The sequence below is a fragment of the Heptranchias perlo genome, chromosome 6 (assembly GCF_035084215.1).
Source record: "Heptranchias perlo isolate sHepPer1 chromosome 6, sHepPer1.hap1, whole genome shotgun sequence".
Taxonomy (NCBI): domain Eukaryota; kingdom Metazoa; phylum Chordata; class Chondrichthyes; order Hexanchiformes; family Hexanchidae; genus Heptranchias; species Heptranchias perlo.
Genome location: NC_090330.1, coordinates 21,005,714 through 21,027,882, shown reverse-complemented (window position 1 = coordinate 21,027,882; position 22,169 = coordinate 21,005,714). Strand labels below are relative to the sequence as shown.

At 45.0% G+C, this 22,169-nt stretch overlaps 1 protein-coding gene across 1 annotated transcript in view; it reads right to left on the bottom strand.

The window, feature by feature from the left end:
- Positions 1–511: 511 nt before the first annotated feature.
- LOC137322814 (lipoma HMGIC fusion partner-like) overlaps positions 512–22,169 on the bottom strand; it is a 133,775-nt gene continuing 112,117 nt past the window's right edge. Inside the window, exons 3-4 of the mRNA XM_067985896.1 lie at positions 4,276–4,374; positions 512–1,279 (exon numbers count right to left, since the gene is read on the bottom strand). Of these exons, the coding sequence (XP_067841997.1) occupies positions 1,161–1,279; positions 4,276–4,374 (218 nt within the window). The 3' untranslated portion in view covers positions 512–1,160. The remainder of the gene's footprint in view (positions 1,280–4,275; positions 4,375–22,169) is intronic.

The following is a 22,169-nucleotide window of genomic DNA, read 5'->3' as shown; positions in this document are numbered from 1 at the left end:
CCTCCTCTGGCAGGAAGAGGAGAATCCAGGCCCAAATCTTTTGCCTTTTTGTTGCTAACAGGATATCTTAAATATCTGCATAGAAAGTGACTGGTACCTGTATACTGTAACAGCCACAACACTGACACAAAGTTGTACCATGAGAACATATATACTGAAGTGTACACGTGTTGAATACAATCTACCCTGAACTGATAACATGGTACACAATATAAAATACTGCTATTAAGTACATTTACTAGCCTTTAACATGGTCACCAAATTTTAAACACGTCACAGTTTTTTCCAAAATGGAAATGAGTGTGTGTGTGTGTGTGTGTGTGTATTTATAATTATATATATATATAATTATGTACATATATGTAAAAAAAAGCTTTTACTGATAAATCGGTCTTTTGAAAACCCCTACTTAAAGGGGAAGTAAGGTCTAAGGGGAGTACTTTTCATTCAAAGTGCTTTATCTTTTACAGAAGGAAATAATATACTCACCATAAACTCTTTTTATTAAACAAATTGTGAATATTATTGCCAGCATGGAGATCGACTCCCCGTTGGTAGAGAGTTGTTCCCTGTGACTTCCTGAGCAGCTCTAAAGCAAACAGCAGAAGGCATGACTTCAAACTGGCTTGAGAGGTGCCCTGGAGCCACTGAGGGACTGGCTGCTTTGAAATCATTTCCTCTCCCTGTCCTCCCCCATCCTTTGTTATGGAGTCATTCCAGGATGTTCCCCATCAATAATGTCACCAGTGTCTGAACAAGCAGCAACATCTTCCTCAAGGTTCTCCATTTGTACTGTACTGCATCAAAAATATTTATGGTGAGCCTGTGCTATAAAATTGGGGATTTTGAACTGGGAGCACTTTGAAAAAAGAGAATTTGCCCAAGACTTTCCTTCCTCTTTAGTAATTTGAAAGGCCTTGACACTATACATCCTAGAAACAAACACTTAAAAGAAAGAAAAAATCATAAACCCAGACCGCAAGTCTTTTGTTCAGATTCATTTTCAGATGGGATCGTCTCCTTATTGCAGGTTTTGAATGAGATTAAGGAGCAAGTTCAGTAGGGAAACATTGGAAAAGTTCCAGAAAATGTTTTGCCTGTAATTTTACTCCTCTGCAGCCCTCTTGCTCAGAGCTGTTTCTTTGTCCTTATTTGGGGTTTCAGTATGGATATTGTTTCTGTTTTTTGCCAGCAAAGCATGCCAGCCAAGTGCAGAGAAGCATTGCAGCTGCAGCACCTCCTCCAGTACAGTAATAGGCCCAACCCAGCTGACATGTACCTGCAAATAAATGTTAAAAATCTGTGTGAATTCTAATATTGCCAAGCATTGCTTTACATTCAGCTTTCTAGTCAAAGATGCACGAGCATCTGTAAGAGATTAACTGGCACAGCTGACACATCTTCACGGAGTATTTAAACCGTCTAATTCAGATCATGCAAGGTCTGCCCACAGACCTGAGCTTTCCAGAGCGCCATAGAGTTAGTCACATGGTAAGTTCCCAGATACAAACACAGAATCCTGGCAGAAGCCAAGCACTTCCTCACAAGCAGGAAAACGAGTCTGGAAATTACTGTGAGCAAGGTTATTGTACAAATGCGTAGCCCACTCATATCAAATTCTTCTCTGCTATTTTAACCGAAGAGCTAACCCCTTTATTTTACATGGGATAATGCCTTTGTTAAAACAGCAGATAGAGGCATTGTTCTGATTGTATTAAACATTCTTACAATAACTGGGGTTGAGCAAGACAACTCATTGGCAGCCCCTAGAGCCTGAGTAGCAATTAACTCACCTTTAGTGTGGTAAAGGTTAACATTCCAGAAAAAAGAACTAACAAGATTAGCTCCTAATAAGTATAAGGAATCTTACAACACCAGGTTATAGTCCAACAATTTTATTTTAAAATCACAAGCTTTCGGAGATTATCTCCTTCGTCAGGTGAGTGAGTGAAAGGTTCTCAAATTCAGGTGGATACATTTTTTGGTGTTCCAATATCTTGGCCAAAATTTATCACTCGAACAGTACCACCAAAATAGATTAACTGATCATTCATTAACAGCAACAATTTACATTTACAAAGTGCCTTTAATGTGGAAAAACATCCCAGGTGCTTCAAGGAGGAGATAAGGGGAAAAAATGGATTATGAGCCAAAGGAGATATTAGGAGGAGGTAACCAAAAGCTTAGTCAAAGAGGTGGGATTTAAGGAGGGTTTTACAAGGAGGAGCTGGAGATGGAGAGCTAGAAGAGTCTTGGGAAGGAATTCCAGAGCGTGGGGCCTAGTCAATTGATGAACGGCAGTCAATGGTAGGATGAAAGGAGATGGCATGTAAAAGAGGCTGAAGTCAGAGGAATGAAGAGTTAGAGGAGACTACAGAGAAAGGGAGGGGTATGGAGGGATTTAAACACAAGGTTAAGAATTTTAAATTTTAGGCACTGGGGGAACTGAGAGCCAATGTAGGTCAGCAAAGACAGGGCTGCTGGGCGAGTGGGAGTTGGTGCAGGATAGGACAGCAGAATTTTGGATGAGCTAAAGTTTACAGAGAGTGGAGGATGGGAGACCTGCCAGGGGAGCATTAGATTAGTCCAGTCAGGCATCAATGAGGGTTTCAGTGGAAGATAGGCTGAGGTAAAAACAGAATCAGATATGTTTATGGGAGGTGAAAGTTGGCAGTCTTTGTGATGGAGAGGATATGGAGTTGGAAGCTCAGCTCAGGGTTGAATAGGTTTCAAACAGTCTGGTGTCGCCTGAGACAGTGGCAGGGAGGGGGATGGAATCTGTAGCAAGGGTAAAGAGTTTGTGCCAGAGGCTGAAGACAATGGCTTTAGTCTTCTCAGTGTTTACATGCAAGAAATTGTGGCTCAACCAAGACAGGAAATCGGATTATCAGTTTGACAGCACAGAGGCAATGAAGGGGTCGAGAGAGATGTTGGAGCGATAGGCTGGGTATTGTCGGAGTGCATGTGGAAGCTGACCCCATGTCTGCAGATGATATTGTCATGGGGCAGCACGTAGATAACGTAGAGGAGGGGGCTGAGGGTGGATCCTTGGGGGACTCCTGAGGTGATGGTGCGGGGGTGGGAAGAGAAGCCATTCATCTCACTATTGTTTGTGGAACCTGCTGTGCACAAGTTGGCAGCCACGTTTTCCTACATAACAACAGTGACTACATTTTAAAAGTAATTCATTGTCTGTGAAGTTCTTTGGGATATCCTGAGGATGTTCAAGATGTTATATAATACAATATAACATTGGGAAGTTCTTTCATCCCAAAAAGGCACATATTTTGGACTATCAACTCAGTCCAACTATTTAGTTTAGCTCATGCAATGCTCACGACAGACAAATCACTTATCAGGAGGCACTACCCAACCAGAAATATTTTGTAACAATATTCTGTTACCACACCTGCTCACTATCATGACCACCCACAAAAATGGTAAGTTTGGGAGATCCAGACATCCCACTAATCAAATCCTCCATTTGGAAAGGTTTTACTGTGCTCTATTCAAGGTAGATTAGCTGAAGAATGAAACATATCTTGGACCCTCTAACTTTAAAGTCCACATTTATTGGAGTGCTTGATCACTCTTTGGATCGTTCTGTGCTATACAGCATTCCTGGGTGAGAGATCAGGCAGGTGGCCCATGCCCTGGGCTCAGTCTGTGCTGCTCTGTAACTGGTCACTAGGATACCTTTAATGAATCTGTAACGTACCTGCAATCAATAATCTGCATTGAGTGTAATGCAATGAGGCACCCTAGAGTGTCATGAACTGTAATTATGTACAATGTGTTCATTGAACTGTACTTGATGTAGCCTGCAAATTGTATAATCTGTATTGTGTACATTTGAAATGTGAAATGACAACTGTATTGTATTTATTGCTGCAAATTTTATGAATAAAGTATTTTTTTTTAAATGTGTGGGAACATCTCACCACTGGGTCGATCTTCATCTACAGCGTTCCTGACATAACTCTGCCTGTCAGGAGTACATATTGGGAATTTGGGTGCATAGCCCTCACAAATTTTAATGGACAGAAAATCTTGTCAGGAGGGAGTCCATTCCACGTTTCCCATCTGCATTCACTACGCATGAAGCTCTATGCCAGGAGGTCTACAGACAAAAATGTACCCCTATGAATTCTCCCAGAAAGCAGCTAAGATTTCAGAGAAAATCATGGCTCGTATATTTTGACCCTAGCCTTCAATGGGATTTGAAAACGGTTTATAGCTATGCAAAGGCCCTGACCGGAACTTCAGTCCCCTTACCTAGCTCGAACTGGTCTGAGAGATTGCTGCAGGTCTGCTGCACCTCTTCACTATTCCAGCCCAGGGGATACAGGGCACATCCCGAGCCAATCAGCAGACCTGGTGAATAAAAAGGATAAATGTATTTGTTAAACATTCAAACTGGGGGATAAAACAACGCATTATAATATCTAAAGCATATTAAAAACCCAACAGCACATAGCAAAAATAAGCTTGTCATACCCTAGTATCTGTTATGTGATGTACCTCACACCACCTGCAGTTGTTGCTGCCTAGCATCGGACTATCAAGTGGTCAATGTTAAATGACGGGATAATGAAAACAAAATTATTCTTAAAACAAGTGGACATTAACAATTAGTGAGATTGTCACCAAGCAGGTTTGTTAGAAACAATGACCTCAAAGGATATTTGTAAACAATTTTACAACACCAAGTTATAGTCCAACAATTTTATTTTTAATCCCACAAGCTTTCGGAGGCTTCCTCCTTCCTCAGGTGGTGTGGAAGGAGGAAGGAGGAAGCCTCCTGAGGAAGGAGGAAGCCTCCGAAAGCTTGTGGGATTAAAAATAAAATTGTTGGACTATAGCTTGGTGTTGTAAAATTGTTTACAATTGTCAACCCCAGTCCATCACCGGCATCTCCACCTCAAAGGATATGTCTGAGAACAGGATTTGAATCCAACCCAGGCTGATGGAACAAAACTCTGTTGGCTCTAAGCTTCTACATAAAGCAAATTTGAGTGATCTCAATCCAGTACCCTTAGGCCTCAGCACAGAGTTGCCCTCAAAGAGTTGATGGAACAATTTTCCTAGAGGAGGTATGTTACTTTGGTTTGACAACGCCAATGCAAAACCAGATGTAAACTGTGCCTGAGGTTTCCATGGGCCATACGGTCCCTTTTTAAACCTATCTGCAGTTAATTAAAATCTTCAAAGAATGGGGACACTGCTGTCCACACTGTCCAAATATTTAGGCTTCGAAAATCATGGGGTGCGCACTTCAGCATAAATGGCGAGATATACCCACCCCAACCCCCACTGTTGACCCTGCCAAAGTTCACAAGGTCCGAAGGAGGTCACACCAGTTGTGTGGCTTTGTGGTCTGGGGCGCAACTGAAGCCCCTCACTTCTACCCAACAATGTAGCAACCGGAGCTTCTGCCAAACATTTCTGGGCTGTGAGAGGTGTTGGGTCTTCTCCCCAGAATAAAACTTTGATGCTTCTGTGGTCCTCACATAAAGGGACAACCTTACAAAGCAAAAAAATATATTTTACCTGTTTGTCTTTGAGGGTTCAGACTGCAATCCTGGCCTGGACCCCAAAGTGGGCCCCACTTATGGCAGACCGGAGCACAGCCAACCATATGCCAAGTCCCTAAGTAGGCCAGGGCAGAGAAACTCCAACGTTCAAAGTGTCCCCCATTTAGCCCCCTTACACTGCTGGACTTATAAAGGTGGAGGTTCCGCTCTTTACTAGGCCGAGCAGGATGTCCAGCTTCTCTGGGTCCCAGCCTAAGCCAGAAAATTCCTCAGTGCTGCTCCTGCTCTGCCAGTGGCATGGGAACAGCTGTGAGCAATTCCCAGCCCTTGTCTCCGACCATTCCACCGGAATGGCCGCAACCTTCAGCCTCATAATATTTAGTTCCAGGCAGAAACATATAAGCTCACTTGTGCAGAGCTATCTCCTGGGCAACAGAATTGAAGTTTCAGCCAGACATTGTAAATAGGGTACTGCCTGGCTGAAATCTGAACTGCAGCTTGTCCAGTAGGTGCAGTCTAAATGCACCCTTGTGTTATACCTGGGACTGCTTAATGTTGACTTTAGGTACCTGAAATCTCTCACCTTCATCAGCACAAAATTGACCAAAAAAAAATAAGGGAACGCCCATTGATCATTTTTAAATGATTGCATCATCTGTGCTGAAGCATGCAGGGAATTCCAAGGGGGGATTTATTGTAAGACTGTAGTCAGGGTCTGTATATACGAGACGCAAACCACATTGGACACTCAACTTTAAGCAGTAAGGACAAACTAAATCAATTCAGAGTGCTGTGGGAAACATTCTCCTCTCTAGCCCTTACCAGCAGGCGTCACGTGAGTAACACTGTTAGATTGTCTGAAGTTTTGTAAATGTTTAACTCCCCATGATTTGAGCACTTTCCCATACTAGTATTGTTGCAGTAATAATATTTTTTGCTGAAATGCTCAGTCTGCAAAAATATAGGGGTCAATATTAACACCCCCATTACGGGCAGGAGTCGGGGGTGGGTTAAAAATTAAAAATTCACGAAACGCGACCAAAACCTGCGGCATACACGCCTGTTGCCATCTTTACGGCGGTGGGTTGTGAGGTGTGTCGGTGTCCCGCTCTCGAGGGGCGGGACAGTTCATTATAATATTTAAATCAGGCTCCCACAGTGTAGTTGGGAGCCTCATTTAAACTTAACGCTGGCCGGCTCCCAGGATTCCCAGGGCTCGGGAAACCAGGCAGCAAATTAGAGTCTTGGGCAGCCGGCTCCAGAAGGTAAGTGATTATGAGCCAGGAGGAACAGGAGTGTTACCCCCCCCCACCCCACCCTGGCCCCTCAAGCTAAGCTTCTACCGATCGCGGCCTCTCCTCACTGCCGCAATTGGCCGACGCCCACCCACCTAACCCCAATCTTTGCCTCCTTCATGATTGCCGGCCTCCGAACCCTTCCTGATCTGTCTCTCCCTTTCTCCCTCCCGATTGCTGTGCTCCAATGCCCCTCGTCCACCAACCCTACGATCTTTGCCGGTTGCCAAGTTCTGCTGCCTTCTACCGCTGGCTTACCCGCCTGGCAGCCGGCCAGCCTCTCAATCTGGCCGGTTACTGGGCGGGAAACGGAATTTAAAAAATGATTATGAGGCTCTGCCATTAAATTCGGCAGGACCTCCGCGTTCCCGGGATTTCCGTGTTTCCTCCATACCTCTCCGGAAATATCGGGGCCAGAATTATTGTGAAAACACCCAATTAAGAAGGTATACTAGAAGTGGAAGTGAATCCCTGATTATAAATTTACCACACATACAACCGCCATTCATAAGAAGTTATTTTTGCAGAATAATAAATAAGTTGACAGTAACTTGTTGGTGACGGATCAGAGGCACTAATACCCATTGTGTTGGTAATATGATTTGGAAGTAATTGGTACCAGGACGATAGTAGAACAGTTTATTTCTCCCTCGGTGTTTGAAGAATTGTCAGTTAAGTGCTAGCACTGAACATGACCGTTTCTGCTCACCAGCATGCGTTCTTTTGTTTTCCTTAACCATGAGTTAATTGATGTTATTTTTAACACCACGGTAACCCAGTGTTAAGAATAACATCAACTGTAAACTCCAACATAAATTGTCTTTCAGACAGTGCATTCCAGATCATAACAACTCGCTGTATACAAAAATTCTCATCTCTCTCCTGGTTCTTTTGCCAATTATCTTACTATTGTGCTACTGAAGTGTAACTTTTATTTATCAGCACTTCAACCTTATTTGTGACTGGTATTTGTTATAAATTGTATCCTATCACATCAGTGATTGAACACCAATTAATTTTAAAACACCAAAGCTTGGTATCTCACCATGCCTGTGTAATGTGCTTACTTCAGATAAATGGAAAAGTAGCAGAACAAGCTAAGAATTATAAGGTTCCTCTCTGTCACCTTGAACCACAGGCACATTAATCTAATGATGTGTATTCCCCAGAATACATGCACTTCCAATTTCTGCTCCAGGTGACAGTGTTTCTATTAACTCCTTTATCACCTCGAAGGGAAAGCTGGAAGGGCTGAGAAAGTTTCAGTCCTCAGTTCTGCACTGGCCTGACAGCTATTAGCTAAAAATGATGTATTAAGGTACAGCTCTATTTTTAGGTTGTTAAAAAATGTGAGATACTGGAAGAAAAAAAGGACAGGCTTGTTGGCCTTAATAGCCTATCCAAGTTCCTAAAAGTTGTTATATTCTTATGAAATACTTGAATAAATTTGACTTTTTCACTCTCTCTTCACAGCCCAGCAGCAATGAGCTTAGCTACATAGCCCACAGTAAGCCCTCAGGAAACCTTCCTCTCTTCATTGCTCCGTCCATCAATCAAAGAGACTTATTCCCAACGAATGGAGATCCTGCAAATTATCTGTCGTTGGTGCAACATCGAAAAGAAACGTGTGACCCAAAAACGTCTCGCTTAAAAAATAATGGCAATTAAAGTGCAAATTATTTATATTTCTGAGCCAAATGAAATACTTCAGGGTATATTTTCTTGGCACATCAAAGGGTTGAAATGTCTTGAGGACATCCAAATCACAGTGAGTGAGTCATAGGGTCTTGCTCTTATAATGATTAATGAGGCTACTATGTGGATAAATTACATCTCTTGAAACATTTGCCTGAGGAAGGAGAAAATCTCCAAAAGCTTGTGAATTTAAAATAAAATTGCTGGACTATAACTTGGTGTTGTAAAATTGTTTACAATTGTCAACCCCAGTCCATCACCGGCATCTCCACATCTTATTAACCAGCCAGACCCCACCTCCTGTCAACTAGCCTCTTCCTTATCAAATGACCTGCTCCCTTATCAGCCCCCTTATTAACCAGCTGATCCTGTTTCGTTGAACAACCTGCTCCTGTATTAACTATGATGTGGAGATGCCGGTGATGGACTGGGGTTGACAATTGTAAACAATTTTACAACACCAAGTTATAGTCCAGCAATTTTATTTTAAATTCACAAGCTTTCGGAGATTTTCTCCTTCCTCAGGCAAATGTTTCCTGAAACATTTGCCTGAGGAAGGAGAAAATCTCCGAAAGCTTGTGAATTTAAAATAAAATTGCTGGACTATAACTTGGTGTTGTAAAATTGTTTACAACTGTATTAACTAGCCACCACACCCCTCCCTCCCCAGTCAACTGGTCTGTCTCCTTATCAACCAGTTTGACCCTTTACAGAGTGGCTCCCAGGGATGGAGGCAATTCCTTGCTTGTTAATACTACTAGTTCACTGGCAAAAGCAAACTGTAAATATTTCCAGATGTAACCCTGCTCCTAATTTTCACCTGTGGGGAAAGCCCACTTGCGTAGGCTAATTAGCAAAGGCAACTGGAATATATTTGCATTTATAAGCCATAAATCCTTTTATGTGTTCAATATGGTAGCATCATTTTAGGGTTTTTATTACAAGTGAAGGTGCACATTTGAAGAAATAAATACAGAATATTGGAAAATGCTACTACTTTCTAATTAGGCACAAAAACTAATAAGTGAAACAAAAATCACAACAGAGACTAAAGCACACCATCCTCCGCCATGAAGAAAACCCATACTATAGAACAAAGTGAGAATGATTAATTCTGTGTAGACTTCAACTTGTGCTCATTCTCATTCCTCTCTCATTCACACAGCCAGACTACAAAGGTGAAAAGGTTTCTCATTTTTCTCATTTACCCCAAGCTGTTTCTTGCTGCTACTAGATAGAGTTGGGAATCAAATAACTGCATGGATGTCCTGGGTGAAATCAGACAATGAGGTTATATGGCTGCTGTCTTCCCAAACAAAGAAGGACAAAGAAACTAGAAAGAAAGACCAATCACTGCTCCATTTAAGACAGAAAAGAACGGACATTTTGTCTTACTAGGCGCTAATGTAATCCAAGATATATTGTTTAAGATAAAAACAGCAAATACTGGAAATCTGAAATAAAAATATACAGAAACTGCTGGAAATTTCACAAGAAGTCAATCAGCATCTGAAAAAGAAAGATAGGTTAATATTATGGGTGGGATTCATCATCATAATTCATAGCTTCATAATGATGAAGAGTCCCAACTGAAATGTTATCTACTTTTCTCTTTTGGATATTGAGTGACCCACAGTACATTTCCAGTTTATATTTAGCATGCTTTTTTTTATCACTTGTCAGCATATCAATATTTATCCCTGTTTACTTGTGAAAACTTCACAATAAAAAAGGAAAATAGAAACTTCTGTATGATATAAATTTTATATATTTATTCCAGGGCTTTAACGTAACTAAAGCTGGCTACAATTTAGGGCATATGGGGTAAATTACACAAGGGAGCTTCCAGCATGGTGGGCTGACAGAGTAATGGGAGGATGCAGGTCTAGATCTATCACTTGCCACACATCAGGTCCCTGACCTCAGCCAGGTCAGCAGAGGCACTGAGCAGAAGTGTCATTGTTCTAATGTTTCACACTGTTATAGAAAGGTTACTACAGATTTTAATGGGTGTTTGTCACTCTGCACTAATATGAAGACTGATAACATGGTCTGTTTAAAATTGATGGCATGCAGCGATGGAATACTAGGGGAGAAATTGGTCCTTGTTGCATCCCCTTATGGGCAGAAAACAGTGGCACAATGGGACAATTTTGGGCCACAACCTTCCGCGCCCAGTCTGCGCTTGCATTACGGGTGCCGCCATATTGGTAAAGGTGGCTTTCCAGGTGTCAGGATTACTTGGTCTACATCCGGCTTCACGTGGAGCCGGAAGGAGCAGGAATGTTCCTCCTGGCTCCACAGCACTACCGCGAGCCACTGCTGGCTTGTATTAGCCTCCATCCCATTCTCCTCCTCCCCACCAGGACATACCCAAGGGCCGCTGCTGGCGAGACAGCCAATCCAAATCGGAGCGGAGCAAAGCGGCAGCTCCGCACAATTATCAACACGTGGCCCAGGCTCGGGTGGGTCTTGGGCCTCCGGTTTCTGTGGGCACTGACCGTTCTTCGCCTGCAAACGAGCCTAAATCAATTCCTAGGCCACTGCGTCATATGCTGTTTAATGGTTTCTCCCAGCCTCTTCTGTGCTTTATGCTGAACAGCTGATGAGTGTTTAGTTTGCCCAAACTAATTATAGTCATGGGGCTGATTGTAAAGAACCTCGAGGTGGTGTTGTCGGACTGTCAGCAAATGGTATGTGCACAGCTTCCCTGTGGCTCCAGACATCATATCTGCAGCTGTTTCGATGCAGTTCATGTCAAAGAGGCAATCAGCGGGACTGCTGGCGGCTGCTTTCTGTACTCTTCAACAGCAGCACAGAGCTGGGGTCGGGGAGAGGGGGAATCCTCCCTTTTGGCAAGGTTAATGTCCCACTCAGAATCGTAGACAAATATATTAAACTAATATATTGCTTTTTAACCTGTGGAGCCTTTCAACATCCCGGTGACTGCCTATCACATAACATGCTGTTAAAGGGCTGCTCTCAATGAGGGTGTGATAAAAACAAAGCTTTTTTTCTATGATGTTTTATGTTTTGGCTTCTTTTTTATGTCACGGTACACACTCACTTACAGAAAAATGGCCCAACCCGGTCGATAGGCACAAAGGCCCCAGAACAGACGATGGCCTAGAAACTCCCTGCGCCTCCACCCCTCAACAATGCGCCCAATTTTTGGGCGCATTGTGGGGGGGGGGAGGCGCAGGGAGCAATCCCTGCACCTGAATGGTGAGCCCCGAGGTTCAACTGATATTGGGCCTCAGGCCTCATTACCATCGGCCCGACGAGCTGTGCACTGTAGCAGGCAGCGTGCCGGGGAGGTGGGTTTGAAGGTTGAGCCACTGCAACGCCAGCAGCAGCCCTCAGGTAAGTCATGAAAGGGTGGGGGTCGATCGGAAAGGGGGTGACCGGGAAAGGGCGGGCAATTGGATCGAGAAGGAAGCAGTGGCCTGGGGAGAGGAGGTAGAGGTGGGGATCGGGGAGGAGTGGCAGTGGGGATCGGGGAGGGGGGAGGTAGTGGTGGGGATCGGGAATGGGTGAGGTAGTGGTGGGGATTGGGGATCGGTGGGAGGTAGTGGTGAGGATCGGCGGGAGGTAGCGGTGGGCATCTAGGAGGGGGGAGGTAGCGGTGGGGATCGGGGGTGGGGGGGTAGTGGTAGGTATCAGGGATCTGGGGAGGTAGCGGTGCGGATCGGGGGGAGGTAGCGGTGGGGATCGGGAGGAGGTAGAGGTGCGGATTGGGGATGAGAGGAGGTAGCGGTGGGGATCGGGGGGGGTTGCGGTGGGGATCGGGGATAGCGGTGGGGATCGGGGATAGCGGTGGGGATCGGGGAAAGGTACCGGTGACGATTGAGGGGGGTGGGGTTGCGATGGGGATCAGGTGGTAGCGGTGACGATCAGGGGGTTTGCGGTGGGGATCGGGATCGGGGAGAGGTACCGGTGACGATCGGGGGGGGGGGCGGGTAGCGGTGGGGATTGGGGGGAGGTAGCAGTGGGGATCGGAGTGGTAGTGGTGGGGATCTGGGGGGTGGGTAGTGGTGGGGATCGGGGTGGTAGTGGTGGGGATCTGGGGGGTGGGTAGTGGTGGGGATCGGGGTGGTAGTGGTGGGGTTCGGGGTGGTAGCGGTGGGGATCTGGGAGGTGGGTAGTGGTGGAGATCGGGGGGGTAGTGGTGGGGATCTAGGGGGTGGGTAGCGGTGGGGATCGGGGGGGTGGGTAGCGGTGGGGATCGGGGTGGTAGTGGTGGGGTTCGGGGTGGTAGTGGTGGGGATCGGGGTGGTAGTGGTGGGGTTCGGGGGGGGTGGTAGCGGTGGGGATCGGGGTGGTAGTGGTGGGGTTCGGGGGGGGTGGTAGCGGTGGGGATCGGGGTGGTAGTGGTGGGGATCGGGGTGGTAGTGGTGGGGATCGGGGGGGGTGGTAGCGGTGGGGATCGGGGTGGTAGTGGTGGAGATCGGGGTGGTAGTGGTGGAGTTCGAGGTGGTAGTGGTGGGGTTCGGGGTGGTAGTGGTGGGGTTCGGGGTGGTAGTGGTGGGGTTCGGGGTGGTAGCGGTGGGGATCGGGGGGGTGGGTAGTGGTGGAGATCGGGGTGGTAGTGGTGGAGTTCGAGGTGGTAGTGGTGGGGATCGGGGTGGTAGCGGTGGGGATCTGGGAGGTGGGTAGCGGGGGAAGGTCGCGGTGGGGATCAGGGTGGGAGGGGGAGCAGTGGCCAGCATCGGCCCACGTTCTTTGAATGTGTGGTCGGACGGAGCACTCCTGTTCTGCCCAGTTCCACATTCAGGTACAGTATATTTTAAAACCTTACCTTACTGGTTGCAGCTTAACATGGGGTCCCTGTTAGGCCGCACGTAGACCTGGATTTCTTGAGTGCAGCCTTCGCCGGCTGCCTCAGGGGAAACCGATCCTGCAGTGGGGATCTCTAACTGGCCTTAGGCCCCTTATTTGTATATGCAAAGGGCTTAATGCCTGCTTCAGGTGTGGGCACTGCACACGATTTACCAATATGGCGGGCGGCGGACTTTTGGCTCGTAATGAGTGTGCGCTTCCTGCCCGCCATATTGGAGGCTGAGGAGGCCATTTAGCGCCTGAAAAACAGTTGCTGCGCTACCGAATTTCTAGGCCCATATATTTAATATAAGCATTAGGGAGACATACATATGCAAATACCTTAAGTTCCAATCTTGTTGATCTGATTGCTTTGTTCATTGTGTTCAAAGTGCTGTTGCTAATAGGGGACACTCGGAATGTTCTAGCATTCATTAGGTGGGCATTGTTTTTTAGTGAGGGAAAGGTCTCACAGTTTGTTCAAAATGTTTGCAACAGATTATGTTTGTTCATGGGAAGCTGCCATGCCCTTCAATTCAAACATAATTATCCTGAGGGCCTTTTTAAGTATATATTTGATTGCCAGTTCTCTGTGAGTTTAAGAGATGTGCTTTTAATTTTCTTTGTACCGGTCAATCTTCAAGGATTTTTAAAGTATATCTTGGGCTGACTTGCTTCAAGTCAGCATTCCTCCAGAAACCATATGAGAGAGAAGTCGGCAGCAGACTGTGTGAATAGTTAGCAGTGAACTTTCACATAAGGTTATGGTCAGGGATTTTATTTTGGGTCCAGTTTTACACCGAGTGTTATTGCAAGAGATGCGACTGTTGTTTCTCTATATTCTGAGGAGGAACAGTAAAGAGCAGGGAAGTTCTCCCCGGTGTCCTGGCCAACATTTCTCCCTTAACCAAGACCCACAAACAGATTATCTGGTCATTATCATTGCTGTTTGTGGAACCTTGCTGTGCGCAAATTGGCTGCCGCGTTTCCTACATTACAACAGTGACTGTACTTCAAAAGTATTTCATTGGCTTTAAAGCGCTTAGGGATGTCCTGAGGCTGTGAAAGGCGCTATATAAATGCAAGTTCTTTCTTTTTCTTTTACTGCAATTCTACTCTTTATTTTTGCTACTCATCTATTCATTATTAATAAATCTGTTTGGTAGTTTTGATTACATGGCAGTATCCTTGGAGGACAGTATCAGCTACAAACAGGCTTTGAAAATGTGACAGAATCAGAGCTCCATCCCGCTTCAAGCTATAAAAGTTCTGTATTTGATTTGTTTCATATAAGATTTTTAACTAGGTCAAGTATTGTAAATTCAAAATCAAACTTGGTTAGCTGCTTCTGAGAGGAATGGTTATGTTTTCGCCATGCAGTGTAAGTGTAAGCATCTAAGAAAGAAAGACTTGCATTTTTATATGTCCCAAAGTGCTTTACTTTTGGGAAGTAAATGAAGTACTTTTGAAGTGTAGTCACTGTTGTAATGTAGGAAACACGGCAGCCAATTCGCATACAGCGAGGTCCCACAAACGGCAATGAGATAATGACCCGATAATCTGCTTTTAGGTGTTGGTTGAGGAATAAATATTGGCCAAGACACCGGGGACAACTTCCCTGCTCTTCTTTGAAAAAGTGTCATGGGATCTTTTACGTCCACCTGAGAGGACAGACGGGCCTCAGTTTACTGTCTCATCAAAAGATGCACCTTCAACAGTGCAGCACTCCCTCAGCACTGCACTGAAATGTAGCCTAGGTTATGTGCTCAAGTCTCTGGTGTGAGACTTGAACCCACAACCTTTGACTCAGAGGTAAGAGTGCTACCACTGAGCCAAGGTTGACAACTATAATAACTATAATCTAACAAAGGATTGACTGCACTCCAACTCCTCTTTCTGGTCATAATGGCTGCATCCACTGCTACAGTATGTCCTACACAAGTCAGTATTTATTTTCCCTGTAGGCCTTTACAAGTGCAAAAGGAACATTTAAGTTTTTAGAAACACCGTCATCAGAAATGGCTATGGCTTTTTTTTTACTTGCTTCCCTCTTAAAGACACTGACCCTGGGCAAGGTTATGGTCCCATGTGGTCATTCTGGTATCTTGTCCAAATGGATGTTGTTGGGCTAATAAACCATAGGAGCACGACAGCTGAACCCCATCATGAGCTCACCTAAACCTCCATACACATGCACTTTCTTGCAGGATTGGATAAAAATCAGGAGTGGGAATCCCCTCCCTTGTCAAGGAACCCCTTGTAGCACCTGTACTGCTGTCCCAACTGAGATCAGATAACTCAGCACAGACAGAGGATCAAACCCGAGACAGTCTACTATATAAGGTTCAGTGCCATACAGAGTTATGCATTTACCCACTTGCCCATCGGGGGAGTTCAATTTAACAGCCACTATCTTGTTTCCCAAACAGCTGTTTTTCCAATAATCCAATAATTTGACCTATTGCCTTCATCGCACAACGCTTCTGTGACTCTGCAAGATGGATTTTCAGCAAATTGTTCATGTTCTCTACCCTTCAGAGATCACCATCACACATCTGTGATTCTCTAGGGAGATGTGTGAATGAAAACTGCAATGTTGAATCACATATTAATTATGTGTTATGTTTGCTTTGTATATTTGATATTAAAGTTGTAGAAGTGTGCCTCGGACTTTATGCCAGTTCTATAATCAGGGCTGCTTTGTGGAATGCAGCAAAGTGTCCACATACTCCATGAGCCAATCTTTGTCTACTTCTGTCTGAAAACAAGCGTGCACTGAATTTGCATAAAATGCAAATATTCAATTTATTTTCCCCTTTCTCTCTCGAATTTTCTCTCCAACCATGAAGGATATCACGGCCAAGCCTGATCTTGTAGGCACCCAGTTTTGACATGCAGACGCTTTCGATAACTGTCACTGTATAGCAGTGAGGAGTGGGCAGCCTGCCCGATTCTTTTCATGCCTAATTGAGGAGTGCAATGTGGCGAGTTGCAGTGCCATTTCCTCAGCTGAAATCACCCAACCCAGCATGGACTAAGCAGCAATTCTGGGATTTTCCTGCTCTCTGTGGCTCTGATGGCTATTTTACCTCTGAACCATTGGGACCGCCCAGCTGGTCCTACGGTTTACATTCTATGACTCAACTTAATTAACATAATTAACCTTGCAGCTTAACTTCTAAATTGTTTTAATAAATCTTTATCACATAAACATTTCAGGTTTTCAGAAGTTTACACTTAGGATGTATTTGTGTTTGAGAGACACTAACAGGGTGAGGTGAAGTGACATATCACTTTGTCCATTTGGAAACAAAAAAACAGACTTACAAAGTTCTTTCAAGGTCATGACAAACATTTCAACTGCTACTGGTTGTGGTTACAAACTGTTAAAGTAAATTAATGTCCAAATTAACACAAATACATCTGATTCCTATCTGTTTACAGTCATCATGCTAACCGTGTGAATTGGTGCTAATTGTGAAGTGTTAAGGAATGGAATGTTTTATATTTTAATAGTGTTAATATTTCCACATCAGGTAGTACCTAAACCCCGTGCTTAAGAGTGACCCTCCCCAATCCCTAAGCAGGATTCCACTTTACTGGTCGGTGAGTCAGTAACTAAAGGGCATAAATTTAAGATTAATGGGAGAGATTAGGAGAAACTTTTTTTACATTGTATTTATACACGGAGGGTTGTTAGGACGTAGACTGCCCTACCAGAAACAGTGGTGAAAGCAGAATCCATAACAGCTTTTAAAGGGATAAATATTTGGAAAAGAAAAATCTAAAAGGGTATGCGGAAAGGGCTATAAAATTCTATGATTCTGTCTCTCATATTGTGTATCCTTCTGGCCTGTCTAAACAAGAGTGTCAATTAGTGTCAATAAGAAATGCATATCTGGATGCATTCAACCTAGAGATTCTAAATCCAAAATCCAAATTAAAAGCATGTTGGTCAGGAGGAGGAGCCTCTTAGACTGGAATTATTGTTGTAATGACCAGCTGTAAAGGATTGAATGTATGTGTTGAATTGGACACCACAGACTGATACCCATCCCTAGATCAGTTTGGATCAAATGCCACACATGAATACCCTTTTAAAAAATGATGTCATGGACAGATAACACTGCGCAGACTGTAGGTGAATGAATAACCAAGCTGGATACTCTGAACATGACCAACAGGTGATTACCTCCAATTCCATCCCCTCCCAGGCCACTGTCTCGGGTTAAACCAGACTGCCTGCAATCTCGGCATCCTATTCGGCCCTGAGCTGAGCTTCTGACCCCATATCCTCTCCCATCACAAAGACTTCCACATTTGTCACATTGCCCACCTCCGTCCTTGCCTCAGTCCATCTGCTGCAGAAATCCTCTTCCCTGCCTTTGTTGCTTGCAGACTCAAGTATTCCAACGCTCTCCAGGTTGGCTTCCCATCCTCCACCCGCGTAGACTTCAGATCATCCAAAATTTGCTGCCCGTATCGTATCCCACATCAAGTCCAGTCCACCCATCACACCTGTCCTTCCTGACCTACATTGGCCCGCAGTCCCCGAGTGCCTCCAATTTAGAATTATCAGCCTCATATTTAAATCCCTTCATGGCCTTACCCCCCCCGTAACTCTGTAAACTTCTCCAGTCCTACAGCCTCCCCTTCCTCCAACTCTGGCCTCTTGTGCATTCCCCCCCACCCCACGCTGGAATTCTCTCTCTAAACCTCTCCACCTCTCCACTTCCCTCTCCTTTAAGACCCTCCTTGAAATCCACCTATTTGACTAAGCTTTTGGTCACCCCTCCTAATCTTTCATTATTTGACTCGACATTCATTTTTGTCTAATTACGTCTCACTGAAGCATCTTAGGATGGTTTTCTAAGTTAAAGGGGCTTTATAAAGGCAAGTTGTTGTTGTTCATTCCCCTGATCATCAGTAGGAGTGTGTTTTTCATGGCTTGCTGCTCCTGCCTTAAATCTTCCTACATGTGTTGCAGAGTCACTTACAACCAGAAAGGCTCTATGAAATTAATAAATCCGAAAACTCTGAAGTATAACCCGACGATTTTGAGTGGAAGGTGCATTATTTTGGGCAGGATCAGTATTATTTGGAGTGGGAGTAGCATTATTTTGATGCAAGCAGCAGGATTTGGAGTGGGAGCATCAGCAGTAGAAATCAATTTTTTTTTAGAGTTTTACACAGGCAATTAAAGCACCAAATAGGTAATTTCCTGAATTTTATCTTTGGTGCTCACCATAGAATTTTTGAATCTACGAGAGCCCTTGAACAAATACATCCATTTTGATTTATTATATTTTTTATTAGGTCTTTTCAGATTGTGCAAAGACCGTGGAATTTGACCAAAAATCCCAAGAAAATACACAGCCCTAATCATGAGATGGATCACTTCTCAGAAATAACACAGTTTCCCTGCCGAGGGGACAGACAGGCCACCTGCAACCAATGCCCTGCCCATTTGCTCTTCGACATGGTCGTGGCCTCACCCCTCCCTATCTCTGTAACTCCTCCAGCCCTACAACCCTCAGAGATCTCAGCGCTCCACCAATTCTGACCTTTTGCGCAACCCCGATTTCCTTTGCTGCACCACTGGCGGCTGTGCCTTCAGCTGCCTAGGCCCTAGGCCCTGGAATTCCCTCCCTAAACCTCTCCGCCTCTCTCTCCTCCTTGTGGTTCCTTAAAACCTACCTCTTTGACCAAGCTTTTGGTCACCTGCCCTAATATCTCTTTATGTGTCAAATTTTGTCTGATAACACTCCTACGAAGCGCCTTGGGATGTTTTACAACGTTAAGGGCGCTATTCCAGAGCATCTGGATCGCTGGGCTCTGATTTTCTCTCCTACCTCCTGGGGAGGCACCTGACCACCGTTCATTGCCTTCTGCATTGGCATAGTTGAGATCAGGAACCCAGTTGTTGGGTTCATAACCTTGACTGCAGGGCGCGCATTGAATGAACATTACTGATACTGCTCTGTGGAAGCAAACAGTTGCAGATGGCACCGTATCACAGCCCAACACAACAACCTTTCACATTATTTGTTCTCATTTCTGTTCCAGCGTTAAATAAATTTAAAATAACAGAAAATAAAACCCTTCTCACACGTAAAAATATAAACAGTAAATATGACAAGAAAGGTGAAGATTTAGTTCACTTGTAAGGAAGACATAGCTCACATGTATGAGTAAGGCTTGTGACTTATACCATCTCTCCCTTTGCCTCTCACTTTCATGACATTTTCGACGTGTAGGACCCCATGTTTGGTCATACGTGTATTGATCATACTGGAATATATTTAAAAGCAAAACCTCCAGTCAGGGAATTTATCTTACTCCAGAATATTTTACAGGAGACATAAGCTGTCTAAACCTCCCAGGCTTTCTCCCTTGCATAATAGCTAAACCTGCTTAAGAAGTCTTCTCTGAGGTAAAGCAGTATTTGCGTTGCAGAAGCTCGATTCTGAGCAACGCTTCATTGCCTTAAAGAAGTGGCCCATCCAAGGACGAGTTTGCTTAGCAGTAGAAATGTGAGCAGAATGATTTTACAGCTAACATGGTGTAGAATTCATTTCATTTATTTTTAATAATATAAAAAAAACCCCTGCAAATCGAAAGAATGTTTCTAATCCTTCCACTCTGCCAACTTGGAATCGAGTCAGTATGAGCAAGCTACAGCTGTGTGCTCTGGCCACCTGCAGTCTCATTCCTATTCCCAGCGCTGTGCAGGCCCCGCCCCTGACCCTGCATGACTCTGGAGGCTGTCAAAAATGAGTATCAGCAGGTTTGCTGTGCTTCACAATAAAAGTAATTACGTTCTTCAAAAACTATATTTTAACAATATCAATTTTTTTAATATTGATAGAAAATGGAAGTTGGAATATCTCTTTCTGTTCCAGTGGGACATACTAACTCGATATGTGTTCAGCGAGGCAACGGAAAGCAAATAACTGCGGGGTCTTAAATAAGAAAAAAAGGAAAGATTTGCTGGCTGTCAGACTTTATTTTAACAGTTAGTTGGTGCAGTCATGCCTCCTGTGATAAAATTCCCTTCATTTTAGACAGGCCCCTGTAGTTTTATTTATTGCCTGGAAATCAAGTCCAAGTGTAAGTAGAGCATAACAAGCAGACTGTCACTTTCCTGTCATTTCGCTGTGACGTCGTGTCAGACGCCTGAACAATAGCAGCCTGGCGGTGGCTGCAATTGTCTCCATAGAAATTCAGATAACTACTTTCAGTATTAATGGAGCAGAAACCATTAAGGTCCTGACAGTGCGCTTTGGTATTTCTTCCCTAGTCTCAGATCTTCCAGCTTTCAAAAGCAGCGACACCACACGGGCCAGGAGACAGTAGGAGGGATAAGGGAATGCCTTTGACCCCTATGACAGCCAGACCTCAAATCCAAATAAACTGCCTTTGTATTCACCGACTGGCAACAACCCACATCGAATCAAGCATTATCTCCAGGCTGTACGCTGTCATTTACATGATGAAGTTACAAACAATTTTTCATCAACACATTTCTCTCTATAGAAAATAGACATGTACAGTGCAATAAAATGCTGCACCGCTGAGAGAGAGCTAATGCATCTTTACATCTTTTGTTCTCCCCTTCTCTCCAGGAGGCCCTGACTCATGCTGAGGTAGAGTTACATGGGCACCAGCCATCCCTTGGTCATTCTTCATGCGTAAACCTCAACAGTGAAGCTATTCAACCACAAGGGCCATCACAGCTGAGCCTGACTCTATCCTCACCTGGGGCTCGATTTTCGGACGTCCGAGACGGCGGGTTCGTGGCAGGGAGGGCTCCGAAAATCAGGAATTCCCGGGCCGGGTCCAGAGCCCGGCTCCAACCCGCCCACTTCCGGGTTCCCCAGTGATGCGCTTAGATGTGTGCGCAGCCCCCGCATACGGGACTCCCGCCGGCAATTGAAGCCGACAGGATCCCACTTAAACCAATTAATTAGATAGTTCAGGTCGTTTGCAGACCTGATTTGTAGAATATTTTAGGAGGGGTGGGATTTTCAACTCAACTGAGCGTGTTTCCCGTACTGGGGGAAACACTCCCAGTTCAAATGGACGTGTTGCAGCCACCAGCCTATGGGAGCTGCAAAGGTCCATTTGACAGCTGGGGGAGGGGAGACCCTCACTCATTGCAGGAGGCCACTCTGTCACTTTGGACAAAGTTTGGTCTCCACCACCCTCCTCCTAACAATAAAATTCACAAACTTGCAACCTCAACTCCGGTGTGCAGACACATTTACCTACCTTGCGGACTCCCTCAAACGTACATCTTCTGGATGGGGGCCACCATAGCTGCAGTCATGACCTCCTCGGAGGGCGAACAGCATCATCAGCATCGCTGGCCATGCCGTCCACCTCTGTCACGTGGAGCTCCACAACACAGTGCTGTGACACATCCACCTGCACAGCAGGAGGGAGGGCAACCGCAGAGAGAGATGCGTCGCAGAGGGCACTACCCTCGCCACAGGGTCTACAGACAAAGGCTCAGCTTCCTGGACCTCTCTGAGCAGCAGTGCACACGGAGGCTCAGAGTCACTCGACATGTAGTCGTGGACATCTGCAGCCTCCTTCATGCCGAGCTGCTCCCGGCTGGCCCGAGCACCATCTTCTTACCTGTCGCTATCAAAGTCACCACTGCCCTCAACAACTTCTCCTCCGCATCCTTCCAGGGTGCCACCGGGGACATCGCCGATGTCTCTCAGTCGTCTGCACAAAAGAGCCCTGCAAATACACCTACACCCACTCTGCAGTGATACAATGGGTGGCATCAGGTGTGGGTCTTCATGGTGATCCTCAAGAA